This window comes from Sceloporus undulatus, chromosome 1 (assembly GCF_019175285.1).
Source record: "Sceloporus undulatus isolate JIND9_A2432 ecotype Alabama chromosome 1, SceUnd_v1.1, whole genome shotgun sequence".
NCBI classification, from domain to species: Eukaryota; Metazoa; Chordata; class Lepidosauria; order Squamata; family Phrynosomatidae; genus Sceloporus; species Sceloporus undulatus.
The window spans coordinates 292465270-292487475 of NC_056522.1; the positions used below are offsets into that span (position 1 = coordinate 292465270).

General features: G+C 44.0%; 1 protein-coding gene across 1 annotated transcript in view; it reads right to left on the reverse strand.

Moving 5' to 3' along the window:
* The window catches only part of PRMT3 (protein arginine methyltransferase 3), a 102257-nt gene that overhangs the window by 21042 nt on the left and 59009 nt on the right, over window positions 1-22206 (reverse strand). Inside the window, exons 11-12 of the mRNA XM_042475760.1 lie at window positions 14703-14890; window positions 10867-10953 (exon numbers count right to left, since the gene is read on the reverse strand). Of these exons, the coding sequence (XP_042331694.1) occupies window positions 10867-10953; window positions 14703-14890 (275 nt within the window). The remainder of the gene's footprint in view (window positions 1-10866; window positions 10954-14702; window positions 14891-22206) is intronic.

Consider the following 22206-nt stretch of genomic DNA (forward strand, 5'->3'; position numbering starts at 1 on the left):
AGGGTCACTCCGTACATTTCATGGCCAAGTGGGATTCAACCCTATATTTCAGTTGTAGTCCAATGCTCAAACACTATACCAGGGGTAGGCAAACTTTTTGAGCCGGGGACCAGGTTGCTGTCCCTCAGACAAATGGGGGGGCTGAAGCCAAAAAATTAAAAATTAAAAATTTTAAAAAAATTAAATATTAAAACAAACCAGGACAAATTGTAGGACAAAATTTTCAAATGGAGACACTTTTTTTAAAAAAATGGAGGACATGTGAAAAAATTTGCTGATTTTTTAAAATGTTAATATAAAATGCATGTTTCTGCGGCTTCTATAGACAATTGCCCCCAAGGCCCGGGCGGCAATCGGCGGCAGGACTGGGCTTGGGGCCAGTCCCAAGTGCCTTGCGGCCGCTCTGGGCCCGGGCCGCAGGTTGCCTACCCCTGCATCTATTACCATGTGGCTCCATACACTGATACCATTTTATATGCTATTTAAATATGTCTAAGAGGAGTAATGGACATATTTTTTTTCTATTTTCACAAATTAAAAGTTTTTTTTTTTTCCAAACTGCACATGCCTTTCCTGAAATCTTGTATGACAAAAATATGGTGGGATGCAGTTCTCTACTCATGCTGTAAAGTGAATTGGAAGCCAAGCTGATGAATGAAAACAGCACAATGTATGTAAGAGGATTTACTCACATCTCCTTTTTTTGGTGTGTGGAGTTTGGAGAGAAAAACAGTGGGCAGCAGAGTTGAATATTCTGCTTTGGGCCAACCCCAATCCCCCCCCCCCCTTAACTGTAAGTTTTGAAGACTTTCAAGCAAGTTACCATTATATACTTGAATTAAATTGACATTCTGTATAAATTCAGCAGATTTGGGGGACCAAAATTATGGATTTTGATATGAGTCACAAAAATAGTTGAGGGTAAAACCTAGGACATGTAATGAAGGATTAAAACAAAAGATGAAGCAAGAGAAAATGTGCAAATAACTTACAAAATTCCAGTGGCCATTACTGTTTGTGCTCCACCTAAAGGCTAGATCAGGGGTAGGCAACCTTTTTGAGCCAGGGGTCCGGGTTGCTGTCCCTCGAACACTGGGGGGGGGGGGGGGGGAGCGAAGCCAAAAAAATAAATAATTAAATAATTTTTAAAAAATTAAAATATATAAAAATAACCAGGACAAATGTAGGACAAAATTTTTTCAAATGGAAGACTTTTTTTAAAAAAATGGAGGACATGTGAAAAAATTTGCTGATTTTTTAAAAATTTAATATAAATGCATGTTTCTGAGGTTTCTATAGGACAATTGCCCCCCCAAGGCCCCCAGCCCCGCGGCAGTACGGGCTGGGCCGGTCCCAAGGCCTGCGCTGGGCTGCATCGGCCCGCGGGCCGCAGGTTGCCTACACCTGGCTAGATGGATAAGGGGTTTGTGTGTTGTCATGCTTCCAGACAGATTACATACTTGCCTTTCACTAGAGCAGGGGTTCCCACCTATGGGTCGGGACCCCACTTTGAGGTCGAATGATCCTTTCAAGGGGGTCGCTAAAGACACTTGAAAACACCTATTTAATATGAAATGCAACACAAAATAATTTCATTGGTTTGGGTTGCCCACAACATGAGTAAACTGTCTATTAAAGGGTCGCGCATGGAAGGTTGAGAACCAATGCACTAGATGATGGTTCCTTTTTTATAAGCATTACGTACATTGGACTTCGCTGACCCAGGTAAATCAATCAGGTTTTGGGGGTTAATTTTTGACTAAAATTTATAGACTTACACATGAGTGGGTACAGTAATTTATTTCTCTCTTTTTCTCTTCTTCTTCCAACTGACCTAGAGTGATGAGCAGGTAGTGTGTTTATTTTTGTGTGTGCATGGTCTTCCTTTTACAAAAAAATTGTTCACAAACAGTAGAATCACCATTAGTTTCTGACTGGACTTTTAAAGAGATTTTTTTCCAAAAAAAATTACAGTTGCAATCATTTTTTGTGGGTTTTTCAGCTATGTGGCCATGTTCTAGAAGAGTTATTCCTGATGTTTCACCAGCATCTGTGGCTGTTTCTATCCCATTCTATTTATTTGATGATAATTTCCACGTCTTGAAAGTGGTACGAGGTTAGGGACGCAACATGGAAGTTACATAACATGTAACAGTTTAGCTCACTCGCTAACCTCAGGAAGAAATAAATGATATAAATAACCTCATCAGTAATTTTTGCTTACCTTTTTTCTGTGGATGCTGCTCAAAAAGTATTTTACATATAAACACAAACAGTTTTAATTTATATCTCGCTTCATACCTGAAACTAACAGTGTCTAAGTGGTTTACAACTGTAAGCTAATTGCCTCCAATAATCGGGTACTCACTTTAGCAACACTGAGAAGGATGCAAGCCGAATCAAGCTTGAGCCCCCTTAGGTGGGATTGAACTCCACAACCTTATGGTTTGAAGTGAGTGGCTGCAGTACACGGATTTTTTCATCATAGCCCGGTGGTTGTGTTTGGTTCAGGGAGTCCTGTTAGAACTTTAGGTTTAATTTTATTACTCAGTTTTGTTAGCTTAATGATATCTACCAAAACTAGACACAATATGAATTCAATATTGTTCAGATTTAGGCGTGTCCCATCAAAGAAACAGAAAAGCCTTACACCATGACCCAAACAACTGAATTGATTTTCAAAGCTTGCTGAGATGTCCATGCAAGAAGTGGACTCTTCAGTTATTACATGACGTTACCAGTCACAGCTATTAAGGGGGCTTGTATGTTTCTTTGCCTTTTTTTAGAAGGGTCTCTATCTTCTCTGTTTTGGTACTTCTTTCTTCCCCCTCTTGTCTTGTTGTTGACTACGTGGGGGGTGTGCTCGCTTTGGTCTTTCTCTGGATACATGTTTCTACATGTTTGTATGATATGGATATCTCCACCTTTGACATAACGAAACTGGGCCTGATTCACAGTGTCTGTTTATGCACCTCTATAAGCATAGTCACTGCGGCATAATTCTTGTCAGGAAAGAAAAGGAACCATAACAAGTAGGCTCTGTGAAGTATCTATATAAGTGCCGATGATGAATTTACATACTTCAAACTCCGTGTTTTGCACCAACAACCACAGTGTCACTATGGAAAATATTTACTTTGCAGATCATCCCACGTCTATGTGTCGTGCTTTACTTTTAGATCCCACCCGGAGCCAGAGGTGACACCGACCCCAACCCATATGATATATTATCTGAGAAGTACATCCGCCACCCGTTTGGGCAAATGCCTCTACGTTCCAAGTATTCTTTTCATAAGACTGAAACTCGTGTGTGTGCTTCTTGCCATCAGAAACATCAGGAAACAAGCCTGCCACCTTTGACGTTATACCCCTGAACATTAAAAGAGATAAAATATACAGTTTGTTACTCTCCCGTTCTCCGTGAGAATGCTGTGTGTTGTAATCCTGATTTTTATTGAAATTACAACTCCTAGCAGCCCCGCGTGGCATAACAGTGGTGGAAGGAGTGTTTCAGAGTTGCTGTTTAACAACATCTGAAGGACCTCACCATTTTACTGTCTCGCTTCGTCTGATTCACGGCACATAGGATGCTTTGTCGTAAAAAGATTTTCGTGTTGGGGAGGGGGAGCACTGGATTGCCGAGCGGCTGGCCAGTTCCATTGCGACAGTGGTACTGTAACATTGGGTTAAAAACACTGAGGCATCTGGCATAGTGGAGGCTTGGAGTACTTATCCTGCTTAGACACTTTAGAAATGAAAGAGAAATTTTAAGTGTCCAGACTACATCGCCCATCTCATTATTAGAGGTGTTCCTTGAACGTGCTCAATCGTGGCCTATGAACGTGGGTACGGACGTCTCGGCTTTTTACAGTCGGTCCTTCCCTTACCCACGGGTGGATCCGTTTGCTGGGCACCAACCCACCCTACACTGTGTATTGTCAAGGCCCAGGTTGCTCACCTGCTAACTATCCCGTCATTCCTCTTCGAGTGAGTGTTTGTCATGCTGTTGCGCTGACATAAATTACAGCCAATGCTTGGTTTCACCTGCCGTCATCTGCGCAGCTTGCTCGTGCTGCGCTCGGACCCCTACTGGAATCACTGGCCCTGGGCAAGTTAACTTGCACACATTCATAGAACACTTTTTGGCAGGGTTGGCGTTTAACTCCACCCACCACCGTTATACAGGCCCCTGCCTTCCTCGCTCATCCCCCCTTCCGCTCTTTTCCCACCGTTTCCGCAAACGCCCTTCGCCCTTTTTTCTTTTTTTTCCATTCCGCCCAGGCGATGGGAAGAGCACATAAAGAGCATGGACCATCTGAGGGGCAGTGGAGGCGCTGGGAAGGGCGTGGTTGGGATTGTTCTGCATTCGCTATTGCTGACCACTCGAAGAACGTACTGTTTACAGGTGTAGCAACTGCCTTTCTTCTCTTTGTGGTCTCTGCGAAGATCATACAAAAGGGTTTTTAGGACTGGAAAAGCTTAGGTATGGCCGGGCGGCGGGTGGTCCTGAAACCAACAGCTATGGCTAAACCACACGGGTATAGTTTATTGTACCCAATCAATAACACACCCTTGAACCATAAGACGAGTCAGTCCTTTTTGTTCCTGTGATTCAACACTCGAACACAGCCACATAACATTTGCAAAACATGAGAGGGGACAACAACGGGTGTTCGTGCCAGGGACCCGTCCATAGAATTTGTGCAAAACCAAACATTCAACAGAAGTTCATGTAAACAGTACGCATTGATGTACATAAACTGTGCCGGAACTCAGCCAAATCAGTCGTGGGAGCTGTAGTGGCATCGGGCAATCCCGGCCGGCGAAGACGCGCGGGTTGCGTAAGGCTGGGGCGTGGATGGACACGGCAGCAAAGCGCGTCCTGCGCGCCACGCGTAAGCTTGCCCTCTCCGGCTTGCGTCGTGGATGGCCTCTTGGGTGTCCAACCTTATTTCTCATGCTTAATACAGGTCAGCGTGTTGGGACCATGCAGCATCGCTCGTTGCACAATCCTCTCAGGGAATCCCCTGCCCGGAATGCCTGAGGTTGTTGAACAGTTCGCCTTACGGGATGTGGGACACGACCCTGCGCAGGGAGAGGTTTGCCCAAACAGGGTTGCGGTCAGCAGAGTGTGGGATTGGTCTACCGGCGCCACCCATTTGTGAAATTTTAGAGTGCCACGCTCTTTTGTCTCTGCAGCAACACAGGCAAACCCTGTCCTTCGGTTCCGAGTAGCAAAGGTTAAGTGAGCATTGGAAACAGTCTCTGGCACCGACTGGAGGCAGCAGTTTTCTGTCCAGGTTAAAAGCAGGTCTATGAATCCAGGAGTGCAGGCTCGCTCCGCATCCGAGGTGGATTGGAGGGAGGGTTAGGCCACACATGTTGGTCACATGTTGCGAAAGCGACAAAACCCTTAGGCAAAAAAAAATGGTTCTGTCCGAAGGACCACTTGTCCTTGTTGAAACTTTAGAAGGGCTGCGTTCCCTTCGTAAGGCCAGGGCGTTCGGCTCAGCAAAAACGGCGGGCCAGGTTGATTGGCCACAAGGACCGCGGATCTTAAGTCCAATAATGTCTCAAGTCCGCTGTTGCCATCGGTTCAAAGGGCTTGGCATTGGAGTGGGAACATAGTACCGCTCCAAGCTCCAAGCCATGTTGGACACCATCCCCTAAGGAACCCCTTCACCAAGGGGATTCCCTGAAAAAAGCAAGCCCTTCCCCCGAATTGGTTAACTTGGCAACAAAATGGCAGAACAAATAGACTTAACGGATGCGAGGTACAGGCCCTCATCCAAAAGCGCCACCAAAAAACCTCTAGCACCACTGGGCCGTGGACACTTGCGCCGTGGACAAGCCCTTTCGGTTCAAGGACACAAAGAGGCCTAAACTCCTCACTTCTGGCGTAGGACCTTGAGTGGAAGGTTTTCCCTTGCAGCCAGGACCTAACTGCCACCATTCCCGACTCCGGGATTTCATAGGGCGCTAGGGCTGTTTATCCTCAGGCGGCACCAGAGGTCGGTCTCGCTGTCCGGATCTGGAAGAATCCGTTCCGTCCTGGATCGACCAGCAGTACCGCGGCGGGGATGACGGCGGCGGAAGCATCTCTTGGGAGAGATGGAGAAGGGACGCGAACCAGGCTGTCTCAGCCCCCACGGGGTGATCTGGCATCGCCATTGCGGTGGTCGTTGTAATCTTGGAACAACCCTGATGATGAGGAGGGAAGGATTAGGGAGGCGTAGCCGGAGCTCCCTCGTCCCAGTGGAAGGTGAATGTATATCCGAGGGGGGATCCGTCCATTCCGCTGTCTGGAGTCAGAAAACTGGGGACAAGGGCTGTTCCAACGGGTTCGATGACAGAGGGTGATCGGGGGTACCCAATCCGATCGAGAAGAGCCGTCGCTGGACCGTCTTCTCGGAGTTGGAGTCTCCATTCCGTCGGACACCACCTGAAGCGGAGATTATGCTGAGGCGATCCGACAATTCGTTTTTGTCCCTCTCCGGGGAGGAGAATCGCTGGAGGAGGAACCGTCCTCTGGATTGCCACCGTCCCAGATGCAACAGGTAGGTCGAGCAGGGCTGGATCCTGGTTTGCCCCTCCCTGTTTGTTGATGAATACATTCAGGTGGTGTTGTAATTTCTGAGGAGGGCACCACACTTGACTGCGAAGCGGCCATTCGACTGCCCTTCAGTGCTTTTCACCCACTGCCAGCATCTCCCAGAGCATTGATTTGGACGAAAGAATCCCTTTGTCCTGGGCAGACCAACCTGTCCTTTTACGACCAGGTCGAGCAGTGGGGCGTCCCCATCCCCTCCAGGGAGCATCTGTTGTCAGAGTTCCGTTGGGGTTGAGGTGATGGGAAGGGCATCCCCGGTGGCAAACGTTGAGGCAGGCAACCACCATCTCAGGGAAGCAGCTAAGGTCTCGGTATCGTGAGGCCACTTGGACGGAGGTCCTCCATAGGAGCGAAGACGAGAAGTAACCAGGGACTGCAGAGGTCCGAGGCGAAGTACTTGCCCCCATGGCGGACAAAACGTCGTTGATTTGCCAGTGGCCCAAGGGCAACTTGACAACATTCTCTGGCACTCACCTTTCTCGTGGGCAGATTCGAGGGCCTGAGCGACGGCTTCTTGCCTGCAAAGCCGCGGGGGAAACGGTTTTCTGGAGGGAGAAACGGGGAGCATCTTTCGGAGTCGAGGATGGCCCCCGATAAATTGACCTGCTGGTCGGTGTGAGAAATGGGACCTTTACCGGTTTGATAACCAGTCCGAGGCGTCCAAGAGGCAAATGCGAAGCGACTGCCTCCTGCCAGTTCTGCTGGGATGGATTTCGTCGTCAAACAGCCAATTTTCCCAGCGTACAGGGAAAAGGACCCCTTGAAGCCCGTCCGTTGATGAAGGTATGCAACTACGGTGCATTGCACTTTTGTGAAAACTCGTAGTGTGCCTTGGACAAGGCCGCAAGGAATAGCACGTTGTTTAGTGGTATGAAGGGTGGGCCGACGGGCGAAGGCGAGGAATCTCAGGTGGACCTCCAGGATCCCCGATGTGGAAGTAGGGCGTCCTTCAGGTCGACAGGTCGTCGAACACGGCCTGGTGGAAAGAAGCAGATGTCAGAATGGAAGCCAAGGGTTCCCATTCGAAAGCGACGGGTCTTCAAGGACCACACATTCAAACTGTTTCAATGTCAGGATGGGGGCTGATGCCCCCATCGTTTCTAGGTACCATGATCGTACCTGGAGAAGGATAAATAATGGCCCTAGAACATTGGTCGGGCGGTGGTGCTCTAAGAAAGGATAATTGCCCCCTTTCCAAGGAAAGGTGCGCACTTTCATTGAGAAGGGTTGTCGAGGGGGGGGGGGGGGGGTAGTGGGCGGGGTTGGCATGAAGGCTCAGGTGGAGGGAGCCCTTGGAAACCCGCGGCGTTATACCCTCGGAGATGTGAGAACCCACGGGGTCCGATGTTATTTATTGAGGCCCATGGTGTTAACCAAAAGGCCTTAAGGATGTCCAAAAAAGAACGAGGGGCGAACGGGGGGCGACGAAAGCGCGTGAGTCTCTTTCCGGATCTATTCTTTCCCTGGTCGGTTGTCATGCATTCTCGGGACTTACGGTAACGAGGCGGGAAGTGGGAAGTTGAGAAGGGCACCCAGAGGCGATGTCGAGGTAGGAGCGATAGAATGAGAGTGGTTAGTCGGTTGCATGAGGGTTCTAGGTTTAGCTGGCCAGTAGTGATGGGAGCACGGCTGCCTGGACTGCCGATCCTGGGAGCAAGGCTCACCTGGATGGTACCGTGTGGTGCCACGTGGCGCATGCACGCCTTCAGGAATGGCGCGACGGGTGCGGAGGACAATTCCCATGCATTCTTCGCCACACTAACCAGGCCTTATTCTGAATTCTGTTAAGGAGGGTGTAGTTTTCGGCATTTGGAATAGAAAGGTCCAATCAAGAGGCCATGTATTGATGGGCAGATTGACGCTGGGATGAGGTCTGAGGCCCCTAAGTCATGGCGTGTAGTCGGAGAAGCCATCGATTGCAAGACTAATTGGCACTAAACGACGCTAGCCATTGTTCTCTGGAGGAGGGTGTGATGGAAGCCAAATCCGATGGAAACAGTAGCATTATGTACATAAACTCCGAAACACAAATCATCAGTAGTGCAATCAATGCAACCCTGAAACTAACACAGCCCTCCCGAAAGCTGCCTTGGAGACTTAGCCCTCTCGGGGGGTTGGGTGCTCGTCGCTCCCAAAGGCGAAGCCGGCTCCCTCGGCTTGGAGGCGTGTCGGGATGACTTGGACGCCTTGGAGGACGAAGGCGAAGCGAGCAGGACCTCCTTCTCCGTCCGTTCCATCGCATGCGAGCCCTCCGGTTTCCTTCCAGATTTTGGTCTGGGCTCGAGACCCTCGGTCCCCGATGATTTATGGGGGCACTTGGAGGGTTCGTCGGTGGCACTGGGCGGTTTTGAGCCACGGGCCACATCGGAGGTGGTGGGAGCCACTGTCCCGGCCGGGACAGACACCACACTGTACACACTGGCCCTGACAGATGTCACGCTGGACACGCTGGCTCTGGAGGATGAAGCCGGTGGAGTGGAAGGCGGGATGGATGACCTTGCCCAGGGCAATGGCCGAAGTGAGCCAGGACTCACGGTTTTTCCGGGCTTGCGCCGAGAGGGACTTGCAGAGCGGGCAAGCCTTGGCGTCATGGTCCTTGCCAAGGCAGAGCAGACAGGAGGAGTGCGGGTCCTGGACAGGCACCTTGCCCCCGCAGACATCACACTTCTTAAATGGAGCTGGCATTTTCCGAAGTCGACAAGATGAAATGGAAAGTGCAGAAACGAGGTCAACAGTCCGAGAGTTTGAAGTTACCAGGGGCGGGAGACAAAGAATGGTCAAGAGACGGTCCGAGGTCAAAAGCGAAAGTGATTCCAAGTGCAAGCTAAAGCGAGCGAAGTTCCCGGAAGCAGCTAGCGCGGCGGAAAAAAGGAACTGGGGAAAAGAGCGGGAAGGCAGGGGCCTTATAACAGGTGGGCGGAGTTACCGCCAAAAAGTTTCTATATGTTGCAAAGTTAACTTTGCCCAGTGATTCCAGTAGGTTCCGAGCAGCACTGCGCAGGCGCAGTGAAACCCATTTGTATGATTCGCAGAGACCACGAAGAAGAAGGGAAAAAACACGGATGCTCAAGTGGGAGCACACACCATTGTTTCCTTCTGTCACTTGGCTCCTTTCTTTCCGTGCAGCTTCCAGCATATGGAAGCTGGAAGCAGCGTATAACATGGGTGCACTGTATTTCTCAGTAAATATTAATACACTTGAGCTGTCTTCACAAGTAAAATCCACTTGCTCATTCCAACTAGAGCAGATCCACTGAATCAATGGGATTTATGTATTTGATAGCTTACTACTCAGCAATAGGATTTAGACCATAGACTTTCTTGTTCACATGTAACTTTTATTAGCTGTATTTTGTTTCAGGAAGAAAAAGTGACAAGGCAACAAGCAAGCATATGGCCTCCTATCTTAAACCAAATCAAAAATTCATATTTAAAAAAGTCAAGAAAAAATATGGCCAACCAAAGCCTTACACCTTTAAACCATCTTCAAAATCCCCAATACTAATAATGGACTTTATTGTTCATTTACTGCAAGGTTAGGCAGCCTGATATGATGGATGGACTGTCAGGCTCTAACTAAACTGCCATACTCTATCATAAAAGGAGTGGAAATTCTGGTCACAGGACATGATGAAGTGTGTATTATTTGGTGATGTGACTTTGTTTTTGCAAAACACTACAAATCTTTGACTAAAAATTAATAACACCCAACCAAACATTTCAGCTGTATCACTACATTTGAGATTAGAGAAGAGAGGCAAATACACTTATCAGTCTTAAAATGAAGATGCAATCCACACTCCTAAATCTCAACTAAACAGAAAAATGAAGTATGGTTTTATGTAAAGACACTCAACATAGGCAAACGGTTTTGTTAAAAGAGTAGGTAAACAGGGTATAACTCCTATCAAATAAGATAAACGTTCTTTCATATATACTTAGTGAAAACTGTTCAAAGGCTAACAAACCCAAAGAGGAAAAAAAACTTGTAACAGGTCAAAAACAAGGATGGGTAAAACAAACAAGAGAGAGAGAAGTTCTCATTAGAAATATTATATATTGGTCAAAGATTGGAAACACTGCTGAAATGGCTGTCAGAGGTCAACAGCTGAGGCAGTGTGCGTATGTATCAAATTGTAATCCTGCAAACTGATAAGTGGAATTCATTTGCAAAGTGAAAGAAGCTTTTTATCCTAGACCAAAAAATCCCAAACTGAAGCATTAATCCCTAGAAATACTCCAATAAACATCATTACCGTACAAACAGAAGTCTTTGTCATTTTCAGGGTGAAGTCTGATGAAAAATCCAGTTCTGAAACTGATGTAGCATGGCAATCTATCCGCTGCAAGACAGTGGAGAAAATCTCATGTGAGTTTAGGAAGCAAACAATTACATGGAAGCTATAGTTATGTACAATACTACTTTAACAAGTTCTGTATTATTGATTTAAGACTTTCTGCTTGGCTCAAAAGAGAAAGAAACTGCTCTCCTGACTGTATGGAGAAATCTGAAAGAGCTGCTATCACATTACCATACTGACCCATAAATACGTCAACCTGGGATTTAGGGGTCAATTTTTGGGCATAAATTTCTCAACTTATAGATAAGTATATATGGTAGTTGCTTAGAGAATTCTAGTGGAAATGTGGGCAACACATTAACTTAACATATAATGTTAAACATAAAAAGAATACAATAGGCAAGATCAATTAGCATGAAATTTCTTCTGCTCACTGAAAAGGATTTTAATCACTGTCCTAGCAGAAGCCTCTGGCCTTCACCAACAGCTGGAACAAGAGATTTTCAAGAGAGATGAAGGCCTGCAGCAGGTGAGCAGGTATTGGTGACCCCACTGTCCCTGCACATTCTGCTTATATAATCTCAACCAGCCCACTGACAAAAAAGTGTGATAATCATAATATGAAAATGGAATATGACACAATGGCACCAAACCATTATTAGCTGTATTTGCCAAGATACAAAAGGTTGCTTCTGAGATGTCACATGGAATGTGTTCCATTGGGGCACTTGAGGGTAAAAATGTCAGCATTATTTCAAAGGAAGAGTGCTATTATGTTAAAAGATGTAGAAAGAACATCCTCTGAGATCTTACAGAAGAAATAAAACAGTAATTCTCAACTAGACAAGCACCAGAAGTTTGAGGGCTAACATGCGGAGTCTCTTATGTTTTGCAGTGCTGGCTGGGCTGAGGTACCCCTATAGTTGAGAACAACTGGTCTGGAGAAAAACATGAACAGGAGGAGGAGAAAGTGTGTTATAGTTCATAATATTTAAAACAGTCAAGACCAAACAGGTAACAATTTAACCTACTACCTAGGCATAAAGCAATGGAGATCAGTTATAGATGTAGAGACAACATTTACAGTTCTAATATTTAGTGCATGAAGGGCTCGTAACGAGCAAATAGCTAGGGATCTAAATCCTTCTTTAGATGTTATTAAAAAAAACTGACCAGACATCCAATGCAAAATATTTTGGGGCACTTAAGATATCCTGCCTAATACTAAGACTATGAGTTCTCTTATGTTCTTTCAAGTAGACATTCTACTATTGTACAGATTTAGTTGTGTTCAAATTATGATTAGTAATTGCTCAATTTAAAGTATGAAAGTTCTATGGCAAAGTCACTACTTCTCATTAAAAACCCAATTCAGAAGGAAACCAACATTCTTGGTCATTGTGTGATTAATTAGGTACATTTTTATAATTTCCTAAATATTTTAAAGCCATCCATTTTACAGAACAGGAATTGATTTTTGGTTGTTTAGTCGTAGCTGACATTCTTAGTCAATTCATTCATTTGATTGCATGTTGTACAGGAAAACAGCTTTGTTCAAATGATAAAGATGATTTAGAAGGTTGCTTACTGATACCACTCAAGTATCTTTTTATTTTTCCTCCTTTCACTCCCTACCAGCAGGATGTAAAGTAACTGCTTTACAGGCAGGTTTGTCACTTTTTTTTTTCAGAGAAAGCAATTTGAAGCTGTTAAACTTTAAGTTTTACAGTATTTGGTGTGAAATCTTACAGAAACTATACTGAAATAGTATCTTCCATTTTGAGAACGAAATAGTATATTTTGATAGTGATCAAAACACAATAATAATAACAACAACAACAACAACAACAATAATAAATGATTTATTAATATCCTGCCCAATCACAAGGAATCTGGGCGGGTTACAGCAATAAAAATACATAAATATAAAATACATAAAAATAAAAATACACTCTTCTTCTTGAGGCTAGCCCTGATGGAAATGAGCCAGCCTTTTCACTCACTCCCAGGCCAGAAGATGACAGGACATTTCCAATCTATCTCACCTCTATGTCAATGACTCATTATCAGGGAACTGAAAAATATGTAATTTAACACTGCAATATGCTATACAAATGGCAAACAGTATCTTGTATCTTCCCTACATCACCACAAAACTGAGCAGGAGAGGGCAGGACTCTTTTCAAACCTTTCAGCTATGCCCACATCTACAACAAATGACAGTATTTACTGAGTTTTCTCAAAACTCAAAAATATTCTGTTGCAGACGTAGGTGGGATACAGACTGCCCATTTGGGGCAGCCTGCAGCCGCCCCTTTACACCACGTATTGGGGCCAGGGCAGCCACAGCGGCAGCCCAGAAGCCCCAATCTGGTGCTTTTCAGGACCAGGGAGAAGTGGCAAAATGCCACTTCTCCCTGATCCCGAAAAGGGGTGTCCTTGGGGCTTTATGCCCCAGGACACCCTGGGAGCTGCAGCCAGAGTTGAAAGGTGCCGCTCAGCCCTTTCTCCCTGGCACCGTTCCCGTGGCAATCTAGTTGCCGTGGGAACAAGGCACCCTCTGGGAAGGAGGTCCTTCCAGTGCCACTGTTAGGCTGCCACAAGCAGCCTGACGCGGCGTGAACACATCACGCCATGCCCGCACTGCGCTGTTTGGACGCAGTGCGGCCATGACATCATAATGACGGTGTCCGTGTATCCAGGGTGCTGCCATTATGCCGCCACAGCTACATGTTAGGGTTGTGGGGCGTATGTAAAAAATGCCCTGAGGCAACCCTAGTACATATCCAGGCTGGCACAAAGCGCTGGTCTGGATAGGACCTTTTTATGATACTAAGTGACTGTCCCAACACCTGTTTCAACTGAAAGTTGTTCAACTAGGATTTTTTTTTAATGCTACCACTCATTAAGTAGTCAGAGTTGGTAGAGTACCAAATGTGCAAACAGGAATATATGAAAAGTCAAGGACTTCTGAGAATAGTATAATTAATGTGTCTTCAAAGTCTGCAAACATATCAAACAACAATTTGGATTGTTAGGATAATTCTTTGTCCTGTATGAGAACTATATGTTAATTTTGACATACAGTCAAGAAATATCAAGTGGGCAGTAGTACATCTTATTGTTGTTGTTTTTATGAGTTTTTTCATGAAGAGAGTGGAAAGAAGGAGAATGTTATAAACTATGAAAAGCACAGCCTGAAAGTAACTTATTACAAACAGTTACTTGTAATTAGTTCATTCGCCAATAACAACAGTATCCCTGCATAAGCAAAGGTTAACTTCTTTCCTTTTGCAGTACACTAACAACTTCTTAATTAATTTTATGGTTCCAATGTGTTTTCTCTCACTAAATGCTAGAAAAAGAATACCACATGGTTCAAATACTGCCTCATAGTGTGCCTTGTGCTCTGTTGTAGATGATGAAGCACAATTAGATACACAAGAAAATAATATGTTTTGTACCACAGTTCAGAGGTTTGTAGCATTAAAATCTCTTCCTCAAGTACAAATTTCGGTATTTTTAGACACATGAAAGTAAAGAGATATAACTAATGTAACTGAGATGTAACAATAACCTAACTATTTTTAAAAGTAACTTACACACTTTGATGAAAAGACTGCAAAATCCATACAGTTCAGGTCCAAGTTCCAAAAATGTTAAGTACCATAAACCCCATATTGTTTTACAAAGCTAAACAGCTAATACTTGATTTTTCTCTATCTGAACATATAGCTGGAATGAACAATTATGTATTCTTTTAAATAAGTTTACATTAATTGTTACAGTACCTTAATGACATAAGCTTCAGATATAAGTGTGCTGGAATCTAAGACTTCTACCACAGCTTCAGGAATTACAGCCGTCTTCATACAGGACATGCGGAAGCCATACACATCATCCCAGAAAGCTAATCTCTCAGCATGTTTACTGGGATCACCTACAGCCACCAGGCTAATGGTGCAGATATCAGGATACACTGCAAATAAATCATTTGAAAATAATGATTGTGCAGGAGAACACTGTTTCTCTCCAGTAAGAAAAACTCAGTCCAGACTTTACTATTAATCATATAGAAGACAAATATAACATTTAATTATGATTGCATTTTCATTTGCTGTGTCTGTGAAGTAAGATTCTTGAGGACTAGATACAAATAAATCTTAAGTATATAATGTAGAGTAAAGAAATAAATGAAAGATCTTATGCTTTAACAGATAGCTACTATCTTATAATATTCTCTTTCTTCCCTAGGGTAATAGATCTAACATTAAAGCATCACCCATTATCTTTCTATAATGATATCAAGCATTTAAGCCATTATATAATATTAAGCAATGTGAATTTTCTCCTCCTTTACCAACAATGTCTTAGTCACATAATTATGTAATGTTAATCTTCCTAGTTACAACTATAAATCTGTTATATAATAAAACATCAATATAAACAATCTATTTTCCATAGTTTTATCAACTTGCACATTTATCCTGTAACCAGATTTGTTAACCCAATTTTAACCAGACACCATCCCTTCAATTTCATTTTAAATTTAACTCTTGCCTTTCTCTTCATCCATACAAATAATAGCCTACCAACACTATTACATTCTTGACCTCACACTGGTTGTTATATCAATCTCATTTCTATTCCACTGGAAGTAGTTTCCTGGGATATCACACATTCTGTTTTCATCTCAACTTCACCCTTCTTCTCGTTTTTACAGGCTGCTCACTCCATTAGGTCAACTTGTATTTGTTTTTCCATATATGTTTCCCATATATATCATTTTTATATTAGCCCCCCCCCTCCCCTCCATTTACAATTTCCATTTCATAATCCAATATACAGTATCTTCAACCCTAGTCCAGTGCTCCAACCACATTTTAGGTGGGGCTAAGTTTGAAATCAGCAGCTTTACTCAAAATAGACTTCTCATATAAACTGGTATTATAGCACTTTGCAACAGCCATATTTTAACCTTCATCCAGATATGTAAGACAGGGGTTGGACTCAATGGCCCCTGTTGTCTCTTCCAGCTCTATGATTCTATTACTTGCTTGTTCATGTTACTAGAACATTTGCTGGTTTGTGCATTTTAAATCCTGAACTGGTACAGGTTTGTTTCAATTTTCAATATCATGTCACTGAATATCCAGCTCTTAAATGGGACATGAAACAGAAGGCTTGATGCAAAAACCAAAATGTAAGAGATGAATAGAATAGATTAAATACAATGGTTTAGCATATGCACTTGGATTCCTTGATGTAACATGTTCAAATTTAAATAGAAGGTACTGAAAAGGAAACTGACAAATGATACGTGTCTGCTGTGGCAAATGTGTTTCCAAATTACACAACCCAATGAAATATGAAGAGTAAAAAAACAGACCAGAATAATCATGCTCAAGGTCTGAGTAAGGATATGATCTGTACCCTTAATGCTCTCTTGTGCTTTGTGAACGAAGCATATTAGCCATAGTATTAGAGTCTGGTTTTTAAATAGGCTATGCATTCAATTGAACAAGAACTAAATCTTATACATGCAAGTAACATATAAACAAAATCACTATGGAATTCTATGCAGTCATTTTACAAGAGGAAAGGGAGACATGGGCCTGTTACAGGAACTGCAAAATAAAGGTGCTTCGGGTCTCTTTGGAGGTATGCTATTTAAATGATGCATGGGTCCTAAGAGTCCGGAGGTCACGCCAAAGCCAACACTCCATTCCTAAGCACCGGAGGGCAGCTTTGGTGCAGCTTCTGGATTCTTAGGATGCATGCATCATTTAAATAGCCTACCTCCAAAGAGACCCGAAGCACGCTTTATTTGGCAGTCTGTAACAGGCCATGGTTCAAGATTGACTTCATCAGTTAAAAAGCTGTGGTACTCTTAGGGCCTTCTTCCAGGGGACTAAATAATAAATCCAAAAAAGACAACCTATTTACTTGTCATATTAAATCACTGTTACATTTGCACATTATCTCTGTCCTGTTCACAATGACTCAAAATCAAATCAGCAGAGTTATAAGATTTATCTTGTGGATTTCAGGACATACTCTCTAGTTTTTAGCCTTTTTGCATTTTCTTATTAGCAAGCCTGATACACCATATATAGAATCATAGAATCATAGAGTTGGAAGAGACCACTAGGGCCATCCAGTCCAACCCCCTGCCATGCAGGAAATCCAAATCAAAGCATCCCTGACAGATGGCCATCCAGCCTCAACTTATATGTTCAAATATAAGTTGGCCTCATGTATACATGAAAGGCAAGTTTTGAGGCCAAAATTATGGATTGTTATGTGCTCCATGGATAAGGTGAAGGTTCTTGGTGTTCTTCTCAATGTAAGACTAGTACTGTACTGAAAGAAGCTCTGGTGTGACTCCTCTAACACTAGTACCAGAACTGCTCTTCAGCCAACTCATGTTGATCAAGACAGTTGACATTCAGAATTAAATTGACAATTGTGACTTATTATACTGGGGGGTCACTATTTTGATGCTGAAAGAAATAATATGTTTCCATCTGTTATTGTTGTTGTGCCTTCAAGTCATTTACATGTCTCCAAGTAATCATGTCTAAATCACAGCTGTAGGGCAGAAAAGATCCAAAACAAGTACTGAAATTATTTCCTGCACTTAATTAGAAAATGGAACAGGAAAGGTTTGGGGCATTATTTTTATTTTAATGATCCACATTAGTACTGGATCAGATTTTGATTCATAATCCTTGCTAAGAACAAGAGCAAAGCAATTCCTACGTCAGAACATCTAATTCCCAATTCCTACATATTGTTGTCATTTTGTTTTTATCTGATTATTTCTCATCACAGGTAGTATTAAACTGCCGATCAGACATATCTCACTGCAGCATGATTTAGAAATTCATGGATTTGTCATCTGTGTCCTTCTCGACTCACTGCCCCCAAATCATCTGTCATTAGTAACAGCTCATACTGAGTGCAAAGTATGACAGGAAATCTTTAATCCCTTAGCAATGCCTCACAAATGTAAGGATTCAAAAAGGGTAATACTGTAGTAACTATAGGGTTAGAAGCATAGTTTTAATTCAATGAGCTGATGAAGACAGGAAACCAAGTATAACCAATTGTCATCTCATTTATTTGTTTTCATTTGTATGGAAAGCCAAAATCCTGTTTGCATGCTATATCACTTTTTCGTGCACTACACCACTTTTTCTAGAGTTGCACAGCCAGCAGACAAATTCTTCTACTTCTCCAATGTCTTACTCTTTTCACCGCCTCTGCACCTGCAACTCTCTTCTTTTCACTGCTAGTACCTATACTGGTATAGTATATATAGTATATAGTATATATTATGATGGAATAAGGTATGAGTGCAATTAAGGCTGAAGCTTCTTTCTACAGATCACTGCTTGATATATTTTACAGGTCATGGTTTAAAAAAAAATGTATAGAAGGATACACCATCCTCAGACCCAGGATGCCTTCATATGGCTTTCAGGCTACACCTGATAAATGCCTCACCAGGTTATGCTGGTTAGGGCTAATGTAAGGTACAGGCCAAAAACATCTTGACAGACACAAGTGGCCATTTCTGCCCTAGCATATGTTGTATGTTTGTGTGTGTGCATGTGCCTTGAAATCATCTGTAAACTTATGGTGATCCCATGAATTTCATGGGTTTTCTTAAGGAAGGAATAATCAGAGTTGGTTTTGCCAGTTTTTCTCCCATATTATAACTACATATAAATAATCAAATTCAAACAGAGCCACTACTTGAATAAATGAAAACATGTATAAAATATTAAAGTAGCTACAAAACAGAGGCTGGATGGCATCTGTCGGGGATGCTTTGATTGAGATTTCCTGCATGGCAGGGTTTGGACTGGATGGCCCTTGCAGTCTCTTCCAACTGTATGATTCTATGAAAACGAAAGCAGCAACAACAATGATAACAACAGCAACACGGAAGCAGGAATGGGTACTTGTAAAATTTGCATTTCTGCCACCCTAAGAAAGTCATACACATCCAAACACAGTGTTATAATAAAAAAGCCAACTACTTTGGAAGGTAAATGAAACATGAAAACAGTATTTACCAGGGAAAAAAAAAAGGGGGGGGCACACTCAGCCAGATACATAATATAAAAACTGGCAAGCATTACACACATGAATAAAGGCAAAACATTTTTTCAATAAGACAACATTATAGCATCACATACCAACAGTGATAACTTGATTCCACTGACTGTTCTATATTCACTTTTTAATGTCCCCTTTGAACCTGCACTGTTATTCTCAGAACTTGTAGTCCTCAGTTTACATAAATGAAGTTCCGGCTCACAATGGAAACTTGAACATATATAAACTCAGTTCACAGATAGTGAAACAGGTCCCATGAATACAGGGGCTGTAATATACTATACTGGTGTATGAAATATTAACACAACTTCAAACTGTAAATCAAGTGTCCTCATGAAATTAAGTTTCAGAATCATTTATATTTTAACCTTCCTGGAAAGGAATGAAAATTATGAAGTTAGGTAGTCTGAACAATTGTTTCAAACTGGTTTGCAAAAGCTTGCAAGTTACAAACACCTGAAGGAAATGTTTCATTTATGAGTCAAGTCCTGTTATATGAGCTGCGCAATTCGGCTAGTGGCATTGTAATGAGCAATTTATATCTTATATCTTATAAAAATATGCAAATTTGACAGCTAGTTTATCTTGAGTACATACTTTTATCCTACTTGCCCCTCAGGCAATAACAGTTTGGCAGAGTTGCTACAAAGTTCATAATTTTAGAGGCTTCTGTAACTTATTTTTTCTATTTATCGCCTTGCTTTGAAGACAGTCTATTACAGTGATGGCGAACCCACTGCACGCGTGCCGGAAGTGGCACTTTGGGCCATTTCTTCGGGCACGGGGCGAGGGAGAAGGCGGAAGAGGCATGAGCGTGCCCATTCCTACCCCTCCCTGCCTTTTCTTGGCCCCCAGCTGTCTCTCAGAGACAGCTGCAAGCCAGAAAAGGGCACTCCGGAGAAGGAGCCAGAGGAGCGCGCCTCTGGCTCCTTCTCACAGCCTTTTTCCAGCCCCCAGATGCCTCTTCAAGAGAGCTAGAGGCCAGGAAAAGGGCGGGGAGAGGAGGAGTGACCGGCGTGCACCAGTGCCTCCTCCTCAGGGAGCTTTGCCTGCCAGACAGCTGGAAGCAGGGAAAGCTCCGCGGGGAGGGAGGCAGGGGCCCTCCCCATCTCCCTCTTTCCTTCCCCACTTACCTTTCCCTGCCCTCCAAGTACCCCGTTTGGGGCACTTGGAGGGCAGGGAAAGCTCCATGGGGAGGGAGGCAGGGGCCCTCCCCATCTCCCTCCTTCCTCCCCCACTTACCTTTCCCTGCCTTCCAAGTGCCCCAAACGGGGCACCTAGAGGGCAGGGAAAGGTCTGTGGGGAGGGAGGCAGGAGCCCTGCCATTCCTATTCTTCCCTTTTCTCCTTTCCTCACCCCCAAAGGGCTTTAGAGAGCCCTTTAGGGTGAAGAAAGGTCCGGGAAGAGGAGGACTGGGGCCTTGCCCATGGCTCCTCCCCCTCACGGGCCTTTGCTGAACTCCAGCTGTCTCTGAGAGACAGCTGGGGGCAGGGGAAGAGCCCCACCCCGAGGGTGGAAGCTCCGCCCATAGAGGGTGGAAGCCACACCCCTGGGCCAGAAGCCCCGCCCCAGCATGCAGCCCCATCCCAGGGGACAGAAGCCCCACCCCCTGGCACGCGAACCTAAAAAGGTTTGCCATCACTGGTCTATTATGTCCTGTAGGAGGAAAATATATGTATGTACACAAAAAGACAGTGAAGAAAAGTAAGGAATTACATCAGTATATTTCTGTTACTCAAGGTACACAGACATTGTGGCAAAAAGGTTGTGAATAAAACAGTATACACTATATCAACACATATTCATTAGAAATTTTCACCCTCTCCTTAGTCAAGAAGGTTGCCAGACCTCTTGCTTAAGTCTTGAAAACATTCCAACTAAATATTAATGTAGCATATTTTTATCTCATTTGTGTGTGACAGAATCATCCATCTACTGCTACACTTCACAGAAAAAGAGCTTCATGTGCCATGAGGTCTTCTGCTGCTTTAACCCCACCTGCTGGCTGATTTATGGAGAAATGTGAGAAACCACCTACATTGAGTGTCATTAACCTTCTAAACTTACTGGCAGAAGTGCATCAGTTACAAATGCCTGAAGGCATAAGCAATCTATTCCAAAGGCCTCTAAATGAACTGAACAATCAAGCTTGAGTACTATTAATGTTCTACTCTATTGGGAGGGAGAAAAGTTTAGACAATGTACTAAGTTCCTGTCTTTCAACTTCATCTGTTCTTCCTCTCATACTAAACAGTCATGTTCCAGCTAAATTTCAATGGCATGTCAATATCTCATTCCAAACAAGAACTATCTGCTTTCATTAATTAGCCTTAATTAATAGAGCTTTCAAGATTGTCATTCAGCAATAGGTAAAAATCCAGACTATGGCGGGATACTGACAGCCCCTTTGGGGCAGCCTGCACCCGTCCCTTTCCCCGACGGATCAGGGCCTGAGCTGCCACAGCTGCAGCACCAGAAGCCCAGATCCACCACTTTTCAAGGCCTCAGGGAAGCGGCAAAAAGCCGCTTCCCCACGGCCTGGAAAGGGGTGTCCTTGGAGCTTCATGCCCCAAGGACACCCCGACAGCGGCAGGGAAAGAGAGAAAGGGGCCGCTTGACCCCTTTCTCTTTTGTATCACTGGTGCAGCCGTGTAAAGGCTGTGCCAGTGATACAAGCAGAGGAAGGACCTCCGTTTTGGAGCTCCTTCCGGGCCGCTAAAAGGGCGCCACAAGCGCCCTGCAGCGGCGTGCGAGCCTCATGCCCCGCCGTTCCGTTTGGAGGCGGCATGGTTGTGACGTTGTAATGGCGGCACCCATGTAGACAGGGTGCCGCCATTACCACACCGCAGTTACGTGCTTGGGTTGAGGGGTGTCTGTAAAGGATGCCCTGAAGCAACCCTAGCATATATCCAGGCCAGCGCAAAGTGCCGGTCTGGATACCGCCATGATTCAACAGTTTGAGTCAACCTGAACCACATCTAGCAAAGCTTCCATATCAAGAAATTATACCCCCACCTGCCCCATTTTCTAACTTCCAAGCTTACCAAAAAAAGACAACTGACTTGTATTTTCATTTTCCCACTGGTTGGTTAGTGAGCTCTCAGGCAACATTTAAGAGTAGCTGGACTGCTTAATATTCTCCATTTGATTTCCCTAGGAATATTCTTC